The sequence below is a fragment of the Pieris napi genome, chromosome 12, assembly GCF_905475465.1.
Source record: "Pieris napi chromosome 12, ilPieNapi1.2, whole genome shotgun sequence".
NCBI lineage: Eukaryota > Metazoa > Arthropoda > Insecta > Lepidoptera > Pieridae > Pieris > Pieris napi.
The window spans coordinates 3,468,191-3,490,935 of NC_062245.1; the positions used below are offsets into that span (position 1 = coordinate 3,468,191).

General features: G+C 34.6%; 1 protein-coding gene across 5 annotated transcripts in view; it reads left to right on the top strand.

Annotated features, from left to right (window-relative positions):
• The window catches only part of LOC125054812, a 231,412-nt gene that overhangs the window by 202,574 nt on the left and 6,093 nt on the right, over positions 1–22,745 (top strand). For 4 of the 5 annotated variants that reach the window (XM_047656925.1, XM_047656922.1, XM_047656926.1 and 1 more), the window contains 10 exons: positions 397–485; positions 2,312–2,470; positions 19,529–19,720; positions 19,790–19,922; positions 20,332–20,555; positions 20,627–21,205; positions 21,316–21,543; positions 21,620–21,824; positions 21,949–22,134; positions 22,314–22,552. In XM_047656925.1, coding sequence (XP_047512881.1) covers positions 397–485; positions 2,312–2,470; positions 19,529–19,720; positions 19,790–19,922; positions 20,332–20,555; positions 20,627–21,205; positions 21,316–21,543; positions 21,620–21,824; positions 21,949–22,134; positions 22,314–22,552 — 2,234 coding nt within the window. The remainder of the gene's footprint in view (positions 1–396; positions 486–2,311; positions 2,471–19,528; positions 19,721–19,789; positions 19,923–20,331; positions 20,556–20,626; positions 21,206–21,315; positions 21,544–21,619; positions 21,825–21,948; positions 22,135–22,313; positions 22,553–22,745) is intronic. The other variant, XM_047656924.1, reaches the window with a different exon arrangement.

Genomic DNA, 22,745 nt, shown 5'->3' on the forward strand with positions numbered 1-22,745 from the left:
GAGGTTGTAGCGCCACTGATTTTATTTTCTTATGATTTTACAATGAGTTTACATGTAAGGTTTTTTTTGGTGGCGTAGGATTCGCTCGTCACAAATATGTTTTATTAAAAACCCAGGTGGACTGAATTGTGTGTCTGGCCACTGAAAACACTGATTCATGGTTGAATAGAAGACAGGTCACTAAAAAATTATCAATAAAATAGACGCAGAAATGTGCCATGTCAACGATACTACGTTGATAATAGTAATACACCCCAATGCAATTTATTTACATGAAAGACGACGTAACATTTATTTTAAATACAATTCAATCTTTAAAGTTTATAGTTTCACGTCCACGGTGGAACTGTGGGCTAATTTCCATATTTAAATTGGCCATGTCACATCGTTTTTCAGACGGCAGCAAAGAGAGCGCAAACGCTGAACGTGAGGCGACTGCTCGCGTCGCGTCACCCACGTCTCCAGCACGCGCTCTGCACTCTGACGTAAGTATTTCATTTGTTTTTACCTTTAATATTTTATACCGACTAAATTTATTAATTTATTTATTTTTATTTTTTAAAGACAATTCACACCAATTGACCTAGTCCCATGCTAAGCTGGTGAAGCTTGTGTTATGGGTACTAGGCCATAAATACATATTTAAACACCCAAGACCTAAGCACAACACCAAATGCTCATCACATCGATGTTCGTCTCAGCCGGGGATTGAACCCGGGACCCATGGATTCGTAGTCAGGGGTACTAACCACTAGACCAATGAGTCGTCTGAATTGTATGAAATAAACTAAAATAAATAGAATATAATCAGTAATATAGTCAATAGTTTCATTTACATTATTCAAGCAATAAATTACACTTCTTTAACTCAACTGATTTAAAAACATGTCATTTGCCAGGTAATTAGAATGAGTATTTAAGACAATTATTTGAATTGATACTGTTACATTATATAGATTACTGATGTTGTCATTTTAAGATGTTGTTTTTGGAGAATCGCAGAAAATTAATTGATGTATGGTTTGCAGTTCAGATATTTAATAATCAGATTGATTGCCCGAACCTTCTATCTAAATTTAAGTTTCGTGTACCCTCTCGATACTTTGGGCATCCCATTATTCCATTTGTCCCTCCTTTCCGTAGAACGCGTTTTGGTCAAAGCTCACCGATGTCCAGATTAAGCATTCTGATAAACGAGCTAGGTCTGGATATCCATAGTTGCTCCCCTCACACTATAAAATCGTTTTTTTTTTAGTTTTTTGTAATTTTATTTTTTTTTATTAGTAATTGTTTTTTTTGTAATGTTTAAAAATTGTTCTGATTGATATTTGTATGATCTCTTCATGTATGCCACGTTTGCCTTTAAGTGACACTTTAAAAATTGTATTTTGTGTTTAATTTACCAATTGATCAGTGTGCCGATATCAATAAAAAAAAATTATAATAATCCAAATGTGACTTTAAAATAACTCTTCGTTGCAACTGCACTTCTAAAGAGCTATAGGCGCCTTATTACGCCACACATATTTCTAGTCTAGACTAAATTATCCATATCATTAAAGTGAAAATTATAAATGACTGGTATAGTTTACAGTAAAAGATATGGCGTCAATCAGATTATTTCAATACAAGCAAAACTGGCGGGCTTCCAATTGAGCGTGTGTAAAATTCAAAGCTGGTCGTCCCTATTAATTAACCAATTACCCTGAATCCGGCTGCTCTTTTAATTTCACGCTACCATTAAAGGTTTTCGGGGAAAAGGAAATAATAGCGGTCGTGTACCCCTTAATTCGTTTTGAACACAACATACAACTGTTGCTCCTAATTTTTATAAAAAGTATTATTAATACAAAAGATTCTTTGCTCACTTATCATCTGTAAAATTTTTAATGGTTTGGATGGATGAAACAGGAAGGGATTTTTAAATTATTTGTCTTGAGGGTGGCTTAGAGGTTCCTTGTGAGTTTGTGACTGACATAACATACGACAAACAGATTAGTAAGATCAGATTAAAAAGATGGATGAATTAAAAGCAACTGAGCAATTAGCTATGCTAGCTAAATAGCTAAATATAATTACAAACAAGTGAATTATTATAATTGTCATAATATAGTTTGTCAAAAACTTTTACGAAAACAATTTTGTTATTATTACTATGTAGGTTAAGACAATTGTAGACTAAAAGAAGAATACTGTATATTTTTGTATTGTAATAAATATAATTCTAATTTATTTATTTCCAAATGATATCCACTGCTAAAATATACTTATGAAAATCAGTGAAAAGTACTAAAACCAAATTATATTACAGACCAGTAATGGCTCCGAAAAGTCGAGTATTACAAACTCGAGCGGAGACAGTTCGCCGCCCCGCACACCACCCACGCAGCCTGTTCCCGTCGCTCAAACGATGCCGCCCATCGCCGTGCGCCCAAAACCTAAACCAGTCAAACCTAAATCGCTGACTCTGGTAAGTTAAAGTCCTGATGGGCACTTATTGTGTTAAAATCTATGTAACTTAATATAAACATATGAACGTCAATAAAAAAAGGGTGCGTGTACTTATGTACGCGCGTAAGAAGTTATACTTCTTTGGCATTATTGAAAATAGTTTTTGATTGCATGCAAATAATTAATTACAATTAAATAATCAAAAACTGGAAAAGGAGTCATTATAGTCAATAAAGTTCAGTTTACATTTGAAAAATTAAATAAATAAATATTTATTAATATTATATTTATTATTATTTTCTAATATTAATTAGTATCCATTAAAATATTCAATTTAAATCACTTCTGATTATAATTCAGACGCACATATAAAATTCGCACTTGTATAATGAAAACAAAATGAAAACACGTGTTTTAAATGTAGAAACTCAAATCATGTGGATAAATATTATAAATATAAATACAGTGAACAGAGGCGGCGTGCGTGCCAAAATGCGCCACTAACTTCATTCTGTTAATTTTGTGTCACGGTGCGCGCGCATCGTAAAATTTGACTCACATCAATTTTTCATAACGCACCTAAAGACTACTTCAAAACTTCAAAAATTACGGTTCTCAAATCAAGGGCGAAGGATGGACGACATGAACTGGCAATAAACTCTCCGCCAATCATTTAAATTGAAAAGGTTTTTTACAAAATGTTTGTAATCTTTACACTATGATCATCATCCATGTTAACATAACACTGTGCCATCGAAAAGTTAAATAATATACATTTAAACATATGTTACGATAAAATATTTGATTTGATACAAATGTGTTTACTTACATTTTTTTTATAAATTAATACTTATAAATAAGACGTTTCGCAATCTTAATGCTGTAGTAGGAAAGCTTAGTACGCCGGAAAGCGATGTTCATTCGCTTAAATACATTCGCATACATACTCCACTCCGGATCGCCGAGGTGTTCGGTCGCATTGACCGGTGAACCGTATCAATATTGCCCTCAAACTTTACTTGAAACAACGGCGCCAAGCAGTCTACGGAGCAAAAGTGTGAGTAAGACGCTACGCAAAGAACGAAACGCATATACATCACATTGCCCGTCGTCGCGTGGGCTCCGCCTTTACACGCACACTACGATCCCTACACACGTTGCCTCGACGCCGCGCACCTCTACACCTGCGCAAGCGCAACCTGTCCCAACGATCAACGTTTCGACCCGACGGCAAATTTAGGCCTACGCGTTAATTTAATTAATTAGTCCTGCAAAATGTCAACTGTGCGCACGCCTCCCGATACTAAATTGATTGCAACCACAACGACGCCGCTTAACCGTTACGCCTCTGACCCACAATTGGAAACTTCAAGATGTAAAATAGACGAGACTGACCAATTTTCCTTTATCTCGAGGAGATCAAAGAGGAAACATAATGAAATTACAGACGGAATGTCTCAACTTCTTAGCATGTTTAATGAATTTTCATCAAAACAGGATACAAAGATGGCATACCTAAATGCTTCTATTACCACTGTAATAGAACAAAATATAGACATCCAAAAAACAGTTGAGTTTATCTCTAGTAAATATGATGAAATGTTAATAACAATGCAAAAGCTCCAGGAGGAGAACCTGTCATACAAGAAGCAGATAAATTCACTTGAGACTAAAATAGACATGCTGGAAAAAAACTCCCACGCCACAAAACTTGAAATTCGTAATGTTCCTAAGTCTGGACAAGAGAACAAAGAGACCCTCACACGTATAGTGAAAAACATTGGTACTGCCGTTGGCTTAAACCCCACCGTGGCATCGAGTGAAGTAAGAGATATTTACCGTACGAAATCCTCTTCAATAATCATCGACTTCACCACGACTTCAATTAGAGACTCACTCCTAGTTAAATCCAAATCCTTCAACAAGGAAATGAAGGGGTCGAAAATGCCTCTGCTAAATACGTCCCATTTAAATATACCTGGGCCCGCCCATACTATATATATATCGGAACACCTGACGTTAAAATCAAAACACATCTTTTTTCTGGCCAGAGGGCTTGTTAAAGGTAAGAAGATTGCTGCATGCTGGACATCATACAGCAAAGTCTACATCAGGGTGGCTGAGGGTCAACCGTCGATGCGCGTCGACTCAGTGGAAGACTTACAGAAATACGGATTTCAGCCTTAGTATATACTTTAAGTTTACTCACGTGTTACTGTACCTTATACCTTTTAATTTATTGTTTTTAGTCTTATATAATTTTTGTTATCATTTTGTGCATGCCGGTGAGCGGAGATTAAGGAAACCGCATATATCACAAACCTATATTTTTAAAAACTACTACACATATATTGTTCAAACATACACATTACTCATACACTACTCACTCAACTATATTCAGTCTAGTATACCTATTATGCAAGCTAGAACTATCGCAAAATACTATATCCTAAGTACCAATAAACTTAACTTACATTCTCGTCCTATTTGTGTGCACAGTCCGACCCAATTAAATTACAGTGTATAGACAAATCAACGATAGTAACCTTTTATATAACGACCTAGATTCATACAAAAATATTCAATTTTCAATCTGTGATCCTGAGGAATGTCAAAATGTGATCAAAAGTACTAGCAAATCCTTATCAATCCTGTCGCAAAATATAAGGAGTTTACCCTGTAATATTAATAGTTTTATCACTCTAATAATGCGAATTAATATGTCCTGGGATTTACTTGTTTTGACCGAATGCTGGCTTCCGTCTACTAAATCTATACCAAATATACAAGGATACAACTACGCCGCCACTATAAATAACTTAACACAAAATGAAGGAGTCATAGTCTATTATAGGAAAGGTTCTAGTCCACTCATCGAGGAACCCCAAGAATTTTATGACGCTAACTGTTTAGTAATTAAATTTGATCCCTCTACTGTCATCATTTCTATCTATCGTCCACCGGGATATAGAGAGCCATTAATTTTTATTAATTCATTAAACCTACTTTTAAACAAATTAAAATCTTATAAAAACATAATTATTATAGGTGACATAAATATTGACATTGCACAAGGGACAAGTGACCAGCGCTCATGGGACTATCTGAATCTACTTGCAGAGTTTAACATCCACCCCGGGTATAACGTTCCTACCCACAACCGAACATGTTTGGACCATATTATGGTTAAATCAGATAATGAAGCACACTGCCTTATAATTCAATCTTCCATAACCGATCATAACAGTGTTGCACTCCTCTTAAAGATCGAAAAGGACTATCCTCTAACTCCCCTTCAATATAAAAACAGTATCAACCTTGCTGGCTTAGATTTAGCGATTCAGGGACTGGATTTTTCGCACTTGTATTGTCTGAAAAATGTGAATGAGGTAGCTAGGTTATTTAGTGACTTATTGACAAAAGCTATTACCGATAACACCAAAGAGATAGTTGTACCCAGACGTAAAAGAATTATTAAACCCTGGGTTACACCTGGGCTCCTCAGATGTATGCGTAACAGGGATAACCTTCACAAAAAAACTAAAAAGAACCCAGCTGACGAAATTTTAGCAGTGACATATAAAAGATACAGAAAATTTTGTAATTCGTTATTAAAAAAGGCTAGGCGTGCATATGAAAGGGATGAAATTAACAAACATAATAAAAATAGTAGGAAACTCTGGGAGACCATCAATAATATTACTCAATACAAAAAACCTAGATCATCATCTACAGAACTTATGAAAAATTGTAATCCACAAGAAAAAGTAAACAGTGTAAATTCATTCCTTGCAAATGTGGGGAAAAACATTGCTGCTGGGCTTGGTAATTATAATTGTAATCGCTCCTATGCGACCACTACACCACCCCCCTTAAGTAATTCTCTTGTCCTCTTGCCCACTGACAAATCAGAAGTAGAGAGCTTGGTGATGAATCTGCGCGATAAATGTGCTGTTGGTAACGACATGATATCTGGCCGGCTTCTTAAACAACATGCCAAAGTTTTGGTACCACCCATCACTTACATATGCAACCTCTCCATGGAAACAGGTGTGTTTCCGGAAATCTACAAGAAAGCTCTAATAACGCCTATCTACAAGGGAGGTGACAGAAGCCTTGTAGACAACTATAGGCCTATCTCTTTACTTCCCATCCTGTCCAAAATCTTGGAACGATTATTGAACAGGCGATTGGTTGATTTCCTCGACAAACACAATATTATTTCAGACTCCCAATATGGTTTTCGTTTCGGTAGGTCTACTGATGACGCAGTTCATAGCGTGACAGATTTTATTGTTAGGAATATGGACAGGAGGGAAAAAGTGATTGGTGTTTTCATTGACTTGTGCAAGGCGTTTGACACTGTTTCGGTAGAAATCCTCTTGCACAGAATGGAGAGGTTGGGCATCAGGGGTATGCCTCACCAACTCTTTACGAGTTACATGTCTGAACGCACGCAAGTTGTCAGGGTGGGTGAGTGGACTAGCACCGAGTTACCAGTCACCTTTGGTGTGCCGCAGGGCAGCGTTCTTGGGCCCACATTGTTCCTCATTTACATTAATGAATTATGTGGGATGAACCTAAGAAATGGAAAAATTGTGGCCTTTGCTGATGACGCAGTCTTAGTGTTCCATGGTCAAGATTGGTTTCAGGCCTTTCGACATGCTCAGCGGGGTCTGAATTTGGTATCGGATTGGCTACATCGCAGTTCTCTGGCCCTTAATACCGAAAAGACCAAATTCATGACCTTCGCAATGTCGAGGCGCGACATTCCTTCTGGTCTGGTACTTGTGTCACATGCTGGTTCATGTCTGGCCGGGGAGCACTGCGGGTGTCCAAAGCTCAACTCCGCAGGCACAGTGAAGTACTTGGGAGTCATACTAGATACCTATCTAAATTTCCAGGCTCATATTGACCTACTGGCAGGTAGAATTAGAAAACTGATATATGTATTCAAAATTTTGAGGCACATTGCTAATAACACAATTATAAAAACTGTCTACCTGTCGCTAGGTCAATCCATTCTGAGCTATTGCATCTCCACTTGGGGTGGCTCAGCAAAAACCCACCTTCTGAAAGTGGAGAGAGCTCAGAGGGCAATACTCAAGGTTAGTGCCTCCCTTCCCTTCATTTGTCCCACCACAGAGGTATACAGACATTGGAAGGTACTCTCTGTGCGTCAAATGTTCATTCTTGCCACAATTTTACGCAAGCACTCACTTATCAATTATGACCAACACCTTAAAGATAACAAGCGTAGAAAAGGCATAGTGATCACTTCGAAGCCCTTTCGCACAAGTTTTGCCCAGAAATTCTTCTGTTTTTTGGGGGATTACTTGTATAATAAGGTCAACTCATGCGTTTCCACATATCCCCTAACTAAACACGAGTGCAAGAAGACGGTTGCACTGTGGCTACTGGACCTCAACTATGAGGAAACAGAAAAAATGCTGACAATAATTAAATAGTTGAGTTTAAAGTTGATTCTAATCTTTGTTAATAATAGGGAATAAATTTTTAGTATAATAGTTTTAGCTTTAATAGACTAACACTTAAGCAATAAAATATAAAACATACACAGACTCACACCCACACACATACACATAATTTACACCTACACACATACCCTATGTGGTTTCCTCTATATATTGTAATGTAATGTATTGTAATGTAATGTATTGTATTGTATTGTATTGTATTGTATCTTCTGTCGATCCGAAGTGGTGGAGGCCTGATGACCTGTAACACAGGTACTATTACCTTTAGCAGGCATCAGTCTCACACAGACTTGCTTTTTTCATAAACAGAAGTATAATATAACTGTCACTTCCTTATGTCCTAAGTTTAAGTTTTTGTGAGAAAATAAATAAATAAATAAATAAAATAAATAAAAAATACATAAATAAATACTAGACAAAACATCTGAAAATATTTTCATTCAGTACACGTACCCGAGAAAGAATCTTGTTGCTATGAAACATGTGCCCTAAATTCTAAAGGAATTTTAACGTACAAAATCAACATTTACCTTATAAATTATGAGTAACGCAGGACAAAGATATGACGCCCACCTTTACGCCTACACATTGCTACGCCGTAGCAGTGTAAGTACAGTGTAGCGATGTGTTCATGATGGACTTTAAAAGTGTAATTAAAATTGTTAAAAACTGTAAGCAAATTAAACACTTTCAATCATTGTAATAACTTTTTATTAAATTAAATTTAAATATTTATTAATATTATATAAACAGGTTGCGATTTTGCCAGTAGATGTGCTCAACGTTTTTACCCACTTAATACGGTGGCAATAAAGTCTATGTAATAATAAATAATAATAATAATAATAAAGCCCGTTTTATTTCCAATCATGACAAAACAAATTATAATACACAGCTTAGATTATTTTTCATTTTTATACATTTTTTTTTTCTTTTGCTTGTTATTCTATATTCTAGCTTCATAGAAAAGAAAGCCTATGTACTATACAATATTTCTTTCAATATAGTGACTTAGATTTTTTTCAAACCGTTGTTTTTTATACAAACTGAAAATATCTGGGATGTTAAAGAAATGTTGTACCCTCCTAGTCAAATCACGCTATCGAAATAAAATGAATGTATTTAAAAATTCAGAATTATTAATTCCTTCGACACTTTAGGGTGAAAACAATAGAAATCTGTGAGAATATTGTGAGATAGAAGCAGATTCTTATGCAAATCGACTAATTGTTACATCGCTGATCGGACTATAGACTTTATCCGAACGAGACATTGAATTAAGCGACCCATTCATCTTTCAGATGATTAAAAATTCAATTGGGAAAGGGGCACCACTTTCTACGGTAAATCCTAAGGGATTAATGTTTAAAGTCAAGAAAAATAATTTATTTTAACTTATTCCTTTACAATATAAAAGTATTCGTAATAATAGCTTATGAGTTCGTAAAAATAATACAAATTAAATAAAAAAAAACATAAGTTTTAATCGGTGAACAGATACCGGCAAACATCTTGAACATTAAACAAGGGAGTGGGGACAAGTTTTCGCAGCGCGGGACACAAACGTCAACTGATTTACCAATCACGCGATCGACACGTAACTCTCCCGTCGCCGCGCACCACCACCCAAAGTGAACCACCGCCTAGAAATTGCTTCTGCGCAGACAAGGACATTTGTTCAAGATGTTTGCCGGTATCTGTATATGAATTCCTTAAAATATGTTAATATGTTTGCTTCAAATCAATTTGGATAACATCTATTACCATGCATATTGTATGATAAGAATTCAGACAAAAAAGCGAAAATTCAGCAACCCGGCTTACTCGTTATATAAAAATAGTACAACAGTATATATGCTTAAGTATATAAAACAAAACGATAGTCGCACGTATACGAACACGACGTGACTTCGGTATCGTAACAGATTTGAAACGTAATTTTATTTGGCTCTGAGCTTGGTTAAATAACAATGCGGTATTGGAAAAAATGAACGATTTTTTTACATAGTAAAGTATTTCGGTCTTAGCAATTGAACGTGTGTAATCCAATTTAATATTTACATAATTATCTGACAGTATACATATACTGATTAACTTCAGAAGTTAATTATTTTCTTGAAGCATACATAATTAATTTTATTTACACATAGTTCAAATGTGCACAGCTATGAGAAACCTGTGTTTCCTCTTGTTAATACACAATTAAAATTACTTAAGTCTTCACATACCTTGAAACACACCTCAGTAGTGTTTTTCATGTTCATTCAGTGTTTTTTTTTAAATAAATAATGAGCTTAAAAAACCAGAAAACCTCGGGCAGCGACTACAATTTATATTAATTCTGTCTATCCCAAAAAGGGCCCTCTTTGCGAAGATCAATTAAGCAACCCTATAGGTAGGGTGATTCGCGATCAATGTGAACCTGCGTCACCTGTTATCCACCCCTGATTATGAGTTCGCTAAATAAACTAGAATAATTTGGATGTTGCAATTCTAGTTTGATGAGAAATGTAAGCTATTTAGATCGTGGGAATATTTCTATTAATTATTTGGGGGTTGCATTCTTTAGCGTGTACCTAACACGCCTTTGTAGTTTTGTATCATGTACTGCGTGGAGACAAAATATAATCCCAATACAACAACGATGTTTTATGCCGATTTTCTAATACCAAAAACATCAAAGTCATTTCTTAAAATATATTTATAACATATCCATAATTTATTAAATTATAAAAACTAATTTTGATTACAATTTATATAAGAACCATTGACATTCAAATCAAAGTTTCTAAATAATGTTTACAATCTTCCAATGTAATTAATTAATCACGTGATCAAATATGGGTTATGTTTAACGTTTAAGTTCTTATATACCATTGTTACTCACTCATATAACAGTGTACCAACATAATATACTGTAAATACTACTTGCTTGATTTTTTTTGGTTTAATATTGATTCACCTTGACACTACATGTTCCCGCACTAAAGTAGGTCCTCAGCGCGTCTTACTGAAGTGAAAGGTTCAGTTTTCTTATTTAATTATTAATTATGGTTTATTTAATTACAATAATTAACTGATTGAACATGTGATAAGGAGCATGAAGGTAGTTACACACATTTTGTAACACAAAATACCTGGGCGTTTTAATAGAGTGACCGGAGGTTATTGCCAGTTATTCTCGTCCGTTCTACGCCCTTGATTTGAAAACTGGATAAATGTACATTTAGAAGCATTAATTTTATTTACTGACGTACGTAAAATTGACCTTGATTTTTATACATTAATTATTAAGCGAAAACATATCGAAATTATGTTAAGTTGAGTACTAGTATCAATGTTGACTTTACATAACGCGGAAGTACCGCGTACTGAACATAATTATAGACAACCCTATTTCAAAAACAATTATTTGCGGATACACCATAGTTTCATATATAATTAACACACACATAATCCCTTTAAAACCATGATTGAATATTACACATTCATTAACTAAGACTCAATCGATAGCCGTAGTAACGAGCAATCATGCGTGAATAGTATTTCATTATTAATAACATTACCAGAGAATTGACGCAGACGCCAGTTTCAATAGACCCCAACGGGACTTCATTGAAAGACAATTTGCGTCAGATTCACCGTGATGTATGTCTGATGGGGGGTCAAAATAAATCGGTCATGTTACAACAGTGGTGGGCTTTATTAAAAGCACTCACTTTGATCGCGGGCTCGATTTGACGTCACCTGCAGGAAGCAATAAACCCGGTACAAACACGGGTTCATAATTACAAACAGCCCGTTTTGTTCATATTATATTGACAGCGGTATGCCTTTGAACGAAATAAATCCACTTTGTGCGACTACATTACTGGACGATGGCAAATCACAACTTTAATTACGAACTGCTCACTGTTCAGCGACGATACATTTTGATGGTTTACTCGAAGCCCTTAACAACGATTATATTTACTTTACTTTAGAAAATCACTACGGTTTAGTGTTTGTATATCTTCATATAAGATAGATGTAATATTATATATAAGGTATAATGTTTTTTGTTTGTTTGTTGTAATGTTTTCATTACGTTTTTTGTATGAGTTGTGTTTTTTTGGTGCTTATATATAATAGATAAATTATCCACTTCCTGTATTGCATTGTTATAACCACCATTTTATATAATGTTGCTAAACTACCAAAGTACAGCAAGTACTAAGTAATTAAGTAAAAAATATTTCTATACAAAAAACTAGCTTTCATACGATATAAATAGCATATTTTTTTCTTCTGAAAAACACATACAAAGTCTCATTTAACTCAACAGGAAGAGTTTTCTAAAATTTCATTTTGAAAAAGACTAAGCTTTAAAATGATTTATTCGTTTAATGACATTTCAAATATTGCGAGTCTTACTGAGAGACAGTTAAATAATTGAATGTCTCGCAGAACGTATTTCTGAACAATTTCATTTATAACACAAAGATATTAACATAAACATTAATTTTATTCATAAAGTGGTCTATGGAATAACTCGATAAAGGACCTTAATCTTATTTAAAAAAAACACTTAAAATGTTTAACTATTTATTATTTTGCCTGCTCAAAAACTTTGAGCTTATAAAATGTACTTATTTTTTTTTCTATAGCATGCCCACTTTATGTTAACTGATACCGCCGTACTTAGGAACTCACAGTGCCAGGCGGCTCGCAAGTGCGTTGCCGACCTTTAAAGCTGTCAGCCATAACTGTCATATGTCTCTTCCAATAAAATATACCAAAGATTTCTCGTGATATTTTCGTCGCGTGAATACAAAAACACAAACAAATAACACAATCATAACACTATTGACAATGTAATTCAGGTGTCTTTCAAACAAGATTCAATGGTTCCAGAAATAAATTCCAGCGACTGAACTGACAAAAGTTATCGTGATAATGTAGAAAAATAATCTGGTAAAAGACAAATCCTTTTAAAGTAATATCGAAATAGTAAAGAGGGTGTTAACTGTGAAAGCTTAGCAACTTATTCTCAATAACCGCAGGTTAGACGTCGGACCTGCAATTTCAACTCGCCGCAAAGCATTTTGCCGGTTTCTTTAAACTACATCGAAAATATTAGAAGTTATTCGAGACCATAAAATTTGCTGTCATGCGCTCACGATAAATTCTCAAGTAGTATTAAAAACTATAAACTTTAGTTGCACTAGGAATTTCGCTATAAAAATGTACAGTCATAAAGTACACTGGAAAATATGTGATTTTTACTGAGACAATAGTTAATAATAATCATTGATATTGTTTTTAACATATATTTTTGCGAATCTATTGGATGTCAGTCTAAACGAATGGAAAATCTAGCGTAACGACAGTAAAAAAATCATTATACTTCTTTGGTAGAAAGATACGACAAGATAAAAATCTTTTCAAAATTTTATTCTATGTTTGTAGAAAAAACGACACTAACAATAGATAAAAGAAATTAAATACATTGAAAGTTTTATTATAACGCATTATCTAGTGAAATATAGTTTTTATTTAAATATCACAAAAAAATATTTCTAAATAATTAAAGAAATGGACATTTTTTTATTTTATCATGCAACTTATAGATATTGATATTTACTATTTAATTCACGTCCATTGGTTGGAGTTCAGTAGACATGTGAGTTACAAGAGGCTTATGATAGCTAAAGTATGATACAAATATTCTTGTAGAAACATTGTCTAAATATCGTACAAATACAGCATCAATACATAGTTGTATAAAAAAATAAAAAAATAAAATGTTGACTATTGCTAACTTCAGTGTGTCGGTTTTTTGTGACGGTGTGCGCGCGCATCGTAAAAATTTACTCTCATAATTTTTCCCTAACGCGCCAAAGAAGTATAACTTCAAAAACAGAAAAATACTGGTCTGGTAATATGAAAAGTGACTGCCAATGTCTTGTTGATTATTTAATAAGATGATTAAAATTTGTTTTTAAATCACGTGGCAAGGACCGACCTTCTTTTGGCAGACTTAATCGTCACAGTTTTTTTTCTATTCTGTATTTATTTGTGGAAGTCAAACCATTCCCTATGAATTTAATTTTCTCCATACTAGATTGTAACTAAAAACGCTTCAGAATACAGTTCCGAAAAATTTTGTCACTTTGAATATACTTTGAAACTTGTTAAAATTTGTTTTCGTATATATTTATAAAAGAAACGTAGGGTGAAACTTTTTTCGCACCTTTTGAGTTCTTTGAAAGAAGATCCCAATTTGATTCGTTCCGAGTTGGAAAGATGTGAATTTTTCATCGATGTTTCCCACTTTCGCTCAACATTAAAGTTCTTGAGAGTATAGAACGTTTATAGGTAAATATAATAAGGATAAAAAACATTGCTGTGCTGAGATAAAATCCCAACCTCTAAGATGTGTTGAGTTATCAAAATAAATGATATGATAACAAACGTCATATACACTTTATTGGCAAACATATTTGTCTTTACGACTCATATATTCTTCATAGACTTAAAAAGTTACAAAAAAATTAGTAAATAATTAATTATTTCTGGTTAGTCGACATCACAGGAGACCGAAGATCTGGCAGCTACCTCGGACAAAGAATTAGTCTAGCTATTCAAAGGGGGAACGCTGCCAGTATCTTCGGAACCTTGCCTAAAGGGACTCCTTTTAATAATATATTTAGTTTATGTTAAGGTTAGTTATTTATTTCAATTTTTGTATAAAATGTTTTTTAATTGTTTACGTAAGCCAATGTCAATATTACAAAACGTTACACATATATTACATCGTATTTAGATTTAGTGTCAACCAACTAGATTTTCGGCATTTCACAACATTATTTTAACAATCTTTTAAGAAATACATAAATAAACAATGAAAATATTTTAATAAAATGCCAATGCCATGTCAATTTTGGGCCGCTTACAATGACACAGTCTAAACAAAAAAAGACTCCATAATAATATTTTCTCCACAAAGAATCTATAACAATTATGTCGATACGAATCTGTCCTTCACTGTAGCGATACCATTAATAATGTAGGGTGACAACGACGCAGGTGGCGCAAGGAGCCGTTCCACGCCGATAAACGGGCCGATGCATAATTGAAGACGTGTGCCTTCCACCGCTTACGTGACTACCCTTGAATCTCTAGTAATATTCACCCTATTGCTTAAATATGGATGATTAGCTTAACTAAAATATACCGCGTCTCATCATATGTTTTTCTGCAAATAAATCTCAATTTCTTGGCCCACAAATCTTCGTTCTATAAATGTTTTATGAACCACGCACGTGTATTTTGAATAGCCTGTTCGTTTGTATTGTTGAGGGACTAAATAAATATTATAAGAATGGTATTAATCGTAATAACAATATTTAATTTAGACTTGAGACAACAAAAAATAATATTAGAGCCATCTGACTCCGTTTAAAATAATAACCTACATTTCAAAGCATTTTTCTGTAAAATATTTGAATATTAAACGTTTAAAATGCAATTTAATATAAATATATTACGGTACAAATGCATATGTAATAGTTGTGATACTAAAAGTTTTGACTTTCACGTAATACATAACCAATACACATATATAAGTAAATAAGAATTATGAACCACTAAATCCTCAAGTACCGTCCTTTCGATTCCAATAATATCTCTATTAATAGAAACTGGTGGTCACTCGTACGGGATAAGAGTCTCGACCTAAGGTGACCTCTCACCTATGACACGTGGCTTAGCTATTGTTAATGGCATTCGTTTCCTTACTTTAACAAGCATTATAATATATTCCCAACCGGTGTGCATTAACGCCACACTCCCATTTTAATAGGAAGTTATGCAAACGTATTCTAACTGCACTACACGTTGTGTTACCCTAGGTTCTGTTTTAGGGCCACCTTTATTCTAAAACATACTGTATTTAGATTTAAAATAATATTTTATTGCACTTCATAAAATACAGGAAACACAGTACAATGAAATTAAAATAGCGAATGTAACAGGCTAATTTTCCATTTCTTGAAAGCAACTGGAGGGGAAAATATGCAAACATTCTGAGTAGAAAGTGCAAATCTTATTATTAATTAAACATTAGATTACAATAAAATAAAGAAATTAAACAATTTTAGCAATTAATGTCTAAAACCAAGGAATGAATTTTACACAAACGAATCACGTCAATCACACCAAATAATATATTTTTTTTTACAAAGTTTAGCATGGAGAAATAATCTAGACAATACCTTTTCTGTCTAATTAATCTCAAATTACTATTTTAACGATTTCTTTTCTAATAATAGCATGTTATTTAATGTAAGCAACCATACAACTAGAATTGTACAATCACTATTAATATTACTCCTATAAGAAAAAAAGTTCACACGATAATTTTGGCACAGCTGCCGCTAATTTCTATTTAGCAAATAGATCTCATTCGTTCTGATTTCTCATCTAGTATAATGCATATGCAAATCTTCACATTCCCGTGGTCTTTTGTTGTCCGACTGGTCATTTTATCTCATTTCGCGACTTAAAGGGGTCATCAGATATTCCCATCATTCCATGTTTGTGAATCGGGAGATCAACACCGTTTTGCTTTCATGTTTTTCTCAAGATACGTGTAATTTGTTACTAATGGATTGGATCACGCAACTCTTTCATACACCTACGTTCGCGAAGCCGAGGGTAAGTTTTCTCAACGTAATAACAGCTGAAGTACAGCTAATTTATAAATCTAGAATAAAAGGGAACGTTTTATTTGCAGTAAAGAAATATAATGTCGTTTATGAAAGCTTTTAATTTAAAGATAATTTTAAGTTATAAAAAAATCAGTGGCGCTAAAACCTTTTTGGGTCTGGGCCTCAGATTTCTGTATCTGATTCATGATCATTTGTATATTTGGTGATCAGCCTCCTGTGACATGCCGTCGACTCTTTGGGCAAGCCGGTTTCCTCACGATGTTTTCCTTCACCGTTCGAGCGAATGTTAAATGCGCACATAGAAAGAAAGTTCATTGGTGCATAACCGAGGATCGAAGCTACGTTCAGAGAGATGAGAGTCGCACGCTGAAGCCACTAAGCCAACACTGTTACGTTTTATAACATGCACTAATTTAAATTTTTATGACACTTTATACGACTGATCCGATGTAAATGTGATGATGTATTATGATAACATACTATACAGAGAGCGTCGTCATTAACTACGATATAACGCTGCTTGCCAGTATTAGGTTTATGGCAACGAGGGTCAACCAAACTTAGGAATTTAGGTATTTCTATTAATAATAATTAAAATAAACTTCAATATAAAGACGCTGGGACAACTATCACGGTATCATTATATAATTCTAGGATCATAATAGTGAAGCTTAGAAAATCTTTTCCTTTGATAACAGATCACAGTCTTTTCGCACATTTCCTTACTTTATATTACCTTATGAATTATTAAAGAAGGAAAATCACCGAAATTCACAAGATACGGTTCCTTCATAAGTTTTTAATTCTTACATCAAAATTTCGTGAACGTGTGTATGTTTATTTTACGCATAAAATTTATAGAGTAGATTAAGAGATAACTAGTGTAGTACTAATACTAAACAATAGGTATATAGTTTTTTTTGGTGTGTAAACTTTGTATTTATTTTACTCTTCGTTTACAATCAAACAGGCTAAAGTTAATTTAAACAACGCAATTACGTGAATTACAGTACAAGGAGTGAGTTAACTGCTATACAAGCGTGATATATGGCAAAAACGCGGCCGCCCCGCCGCCCGCCCAACCGCTCTGAACAGCTGCCTCGCACCTACCGCGCATTAGCCTAACGAGCTGCTGTAATGGCCACTGTTAGGGTTACGCTAAAAAACTTCAAATCAAATAAATTACTCGGGATGACCCATATATTTATATCTGTATACTCATACATTACAGGCATTAAGCTGTATTTGTCATTGTGACAACCCTTACTTTATGTCTTAATTTTGTTGTTTGCGTCACACGCGAACGCGAACGCACTATAATTAATCAATCATTTTAACAAGGGCACGTTTCTGAACAGATTGTAAAGCGACGCAATGATTTTTATGCATTTCTATACAAATACCTAAGTATTTTTTTGGCAAGAGCTTGCTTACTTACTCGTAGTTACAAGGATACCATATAAATATGTAGTACTTGATGAAGTTATACTTCTTTAGGCGCGTTATGAAAAATTGATGAGAGTGAAATTTTACGATGCGCGCGCACCGTTACACAAAATTATCAGTATAAAGTTGCCCACGGAAGATGCTACGGCATTGGACATAATTTAAAAACAACATTCGAATAGTAATAGAATTAATGTTACACTTAGTAAGAGAATAATAATAAATATTTATATATTTAATTTTTCAAATATAAACTGAACTTTATTGACTATAATGACTCCTTTTCCAGTCTTTGATTATTTAATTGTAATTTATTATTTGCATGCAATCAAAAACTATTTTTAATAATGCCAAAGAAGTATTACTTCTTACGCTCGTACATAAGTACACGCACCCTTTTTTTTATAACTATTTTAATCTTATTTTTCTCGACAACTATATTCAGATATAGTGGGTTATGTGATAACCCTAATAAACATGATCATTACTAAATACAGCCAATCTGCTCTACTTTAATATTTGTAAAGCCCTCATAAAACTATTCATAAATTCATATTTAGTAAATAGGTTAAATGTAAATAAATTTACAGATAGCGCACACACGCTATGTTTTAGTAAAAAGATTGCTCCCACAAATATAGTTGTGTAAAAGCTCCTTGGTAATAATATTATCACTATAATAGAACGACAATAATAATTGCCATTCAAATATACAAAAGCGAGCTTTTTTTATTCAAGTTGGAATGATAAATGGGTACATTCCATTTGAAATTATCGTCAAAATGGTACGAATATTTAGAAGTACCAGGAGTTAGAGAATTAATTTTAATTAGCCCTACATATAATAAGCTAATTCACATAGCTTTCATACGCATTACACTAGTTTCAAAATTTCATTCATAATATGAAATTCTATTCTGACGTTACCGCTCTACGGATGTCCGCAACTAATTAAAATTCTACGTGAATGAATAACTGCACTGCACAACTTGCACTTTGTGGTTAATTATGTCACTAAATACCGCAACTTTCCGTTCAAATAAACTAATATTAATATTTTTACTTATTTTAGGAAAGTACACATCTATTTGTTTAACAATTGTAGTCCTTAAAGTTACATTTTAATCCCCTAAGGCAATATTTTTGTAAATAAGTACTAATAATATACATCAATATTATGTTCTACGGTTACTGAAAAAATAGAAAATAAGGAAATAAATCCATTTAGCATTGAAAGTTTAGTAATCGGCTTTCGGATTAAGAATGTTTATATTTTTATAACGAAAAGAGTAACTTTTAATCCTAAAATAGAAGCCATTAATTGAGTAAAACATTAACGATTTGGTCCCTTTTTAATTACAAAGTGTTTTTAAGTTCAAGGAGGTTTGAAGATTAAAGACTCCTTTATGTTTTTCATTTCAGACACAACAAGCTAGTCCGAAATGTGGCAGTGGGAATTCAACCAACGGAATTCCAATTAGTACCAGCGTTTGTGGCACCATCTCTCGAGCTGGTGATGCTAAACCAGTTGAGTGCAACCTGTGCCATCGAAAGTTTAAAAACATACCAGCTTTAAATGGACACATGCGTCTACATGGAGGTTATTTCAAAAAGGTTGGTCAGTTTCTTGTTTTTATTATCAAATTGCACTTTTGAGGAATAAATCTCCTAACTGTTCAGCAGGATTCCGACAATAAGAAGCTAGACAAGAAAGAATCAACTGGACCTCCACTGCAAACTGCGTCTGTCTCTGTTAGAGCGCTAATAGAAGAAAAAATTATTAGCCGTCGTGGTGCTATAACGTCGCAAGCGACAGGTAAATTATATAGTTATTATAAAATAGTAGCTGACCCGGCAAACGTTGTTTTGCTATTATTTCTAGGATTTTTTTTTTCAGTTCAATAAAAATAACTATCTACTATACAAAAATAGGGGTTGATCGTAGAGGGGTGAAAATAAAGGGTTGTATGTATCTAAAAAAAAAATAAAAAAAATTGTCTAAAAAATAAAAATAAATATTTTGGGATGGACCTCCCTAGGGGCTGAAAAATAGATGTTGACTGATTCGCGGACCTAACCGATATGCTCACAAAATTTTACGAAAATCGGTCGAGCCATTTTGGAGGAGTTGAATTGCAAGCACCGTGACACGAGAATGTTATATATTAGATTTTAATTTTACCTATGAATAGAAGAAGATTTTAATAAAGAAGTGCTTATTTCAGGAGTAACAGATTCAACAGCTCGTTCTGGTTTTGCGACGCCTGCACCACCTCCATTATCCAGCATTCGTACGTCAGCATCACCGGCTTCACCAGCTACAACTTCAGTACACTTTGCGTCGCCAAAAGTGCCACCAGTAGTTACGCTTGGTTCAAACGTATCCAACATCAATACGGCGCAAAGGGATTCAACCCTTATTGAGCTTCTTAAGAAAGGAAACTCAAAGGTATGTTATTTAAATTATTTTTATTTTATTTTTGAATATATGGTAGATTAATAAAAATTAATTTAATTTAGGTTGTGAAACGATCGGCATCCGACCCAGGCCAATGCTCACCCCAACAAGAATTTTCTTTTCGACCGGAACTATTTGGAGTGTCATTTAACTCGGACGATGGGTACTTCTCACCGGCATTAAATGAAGACACATTTCATTTTACTACTACACCTGATCACTTAGAAGAATTAGCATCACTGGAAGACTATGCCACCGTAGCAGCATCGATACATGAACGATCGCCAGTTACTTTCCCGTCCAATCGTCGTTTAGCTGCAGTACTGAATTCTCCTTTACCAGAATCATTAGCGGATTTTGGTGCTTGCCACGATGGCACTGCTGTTCCATCTCCAGGACTTCCTGGATATACAGAACATTCTCCGAGCCTTTCGTACTCCACTGGTGATTCACCGGGTGTAGCATATGCGGCGACTTCACCAAGTGGTAGTTATTCAACGCATCCGACGCCATCTCCTGGTCTAACATACCCTACACCTCCTGCTTCGTTGGATGCTCAATCGCCGGCTCATACAGTTCCAAGAGCGTCATCGCCACTCACGGCAGCTTTTTTTACGGCCACTATGTCCAGTCAAGAAGAGGTAAGTGTTTACCGATCACGATGTATATTAAAAAACATGTATCGTTTATATATAGAACCACTAACATAGTTCGTTTCATGAGGGGTAATATAATGGTCTGCATCTTTTAGGTAGAGGAGGCTCTCGAAGAAGTATTACCGGACGAGTGTAGAGCACTGGACGTGTTTACTTTAAATCCGTCGCCGACTGCACGGAGGATGATGCTCAACTCCGAAGATCCGTTGCTATCTAGCAGCCCTCGCGATTTCCCCCATTCGAGGTCTATGCGACGTCAACGTTCGGCTACACCCATTCCGACATCTCTACATCAATGGCAATCAGAGCATAATTCACTTCAAGTAATGCTTGTTAAGACTAATATAATAAAGGTTTTACCAGAATTATATTTTTTTTTAATCAATAACTTTTTTGCAGGTTTGTGTTGAAGGCCGTGAGGGAGTGCCTGCGGTGTTCCTCAGTCCAAACAGTATACCACCTTCCCCGCAGCGAAGAAAACGAAAAGCATCTCCTGCTGGACCGTACAGATCACGAATGCGTCGTGCGCCTACCCACTACACCCCACAGCCGATACTTTCCCCTGATAGAGATGGGCCTGGGCTGTATGTCGACTTTATAAGCGGTAAGGTGTTTTAATAATACCACGATTTCTACTGCGACTTAAATCTTAATATGGAAATACATGGTTTGATTTTAATAATTTGTTAACATTTAGTGTTTGTTAATATCAAACGTATGATTTCTAGGTATATCAGGTACGGAAGCAGAGGTGTTATCTCAGTTTGAAGATAACCAAACGCCACGTATCAACATCGGGGCAGAACATCAGGCTGACATACCGGAATTGTGTTCCGATCGCGTAGATTTGCATCGAGTGCCAGAACAACTTCTTTGGGACCCTGGCATTAATGATGCGCTTGAAGATAATGAGGGTAATTTTTTTTATGATTCATTTAATTTGTAAAATTTCGGCCCTTTGAAAAAAATGGATAAAAATAATTCCTAGTCGGTTTTGACTGGGAAAGTAGTTTCTGTAGTAAAGCGTATACTAGCGATAAAAATTAAATAACATAAACGCAAGATTGCCAATATTCTTTCATCTTCCTTGCAGTTCGTATGTTTATGGAGCTAGCAATGTGCGCAGCAATGCCCGTAGGAGGCCATACTAGAGAGTTCGCATTACAAACTCTTGGTGAATGCGGGGGTGACATTCGCGCTGCTACACTTCGGCTTATGTCTCGACCACCTGCGCCTGCGCAGCATGAGGCCAGATGGACTCCAGATGAGGTGGAGGCTTTCTTGAATGGGCTCGCGCACTATGATAAGGATTTCTATAGAATTTCACAGTTGGTGAGTGTGACACAAACGGTAGACGCATGGTGATGATGATAATGATTTTTATATACTTATCAATTTATTGATTTACAATCAAATATTCACGTCAAATTGGTATGTCTGTTATTAAATAATACATATATATGTAGTATAATGTAATTGTATGTTATACTTAATTATAATTATAAAGTAGTAAAGACAAACACTA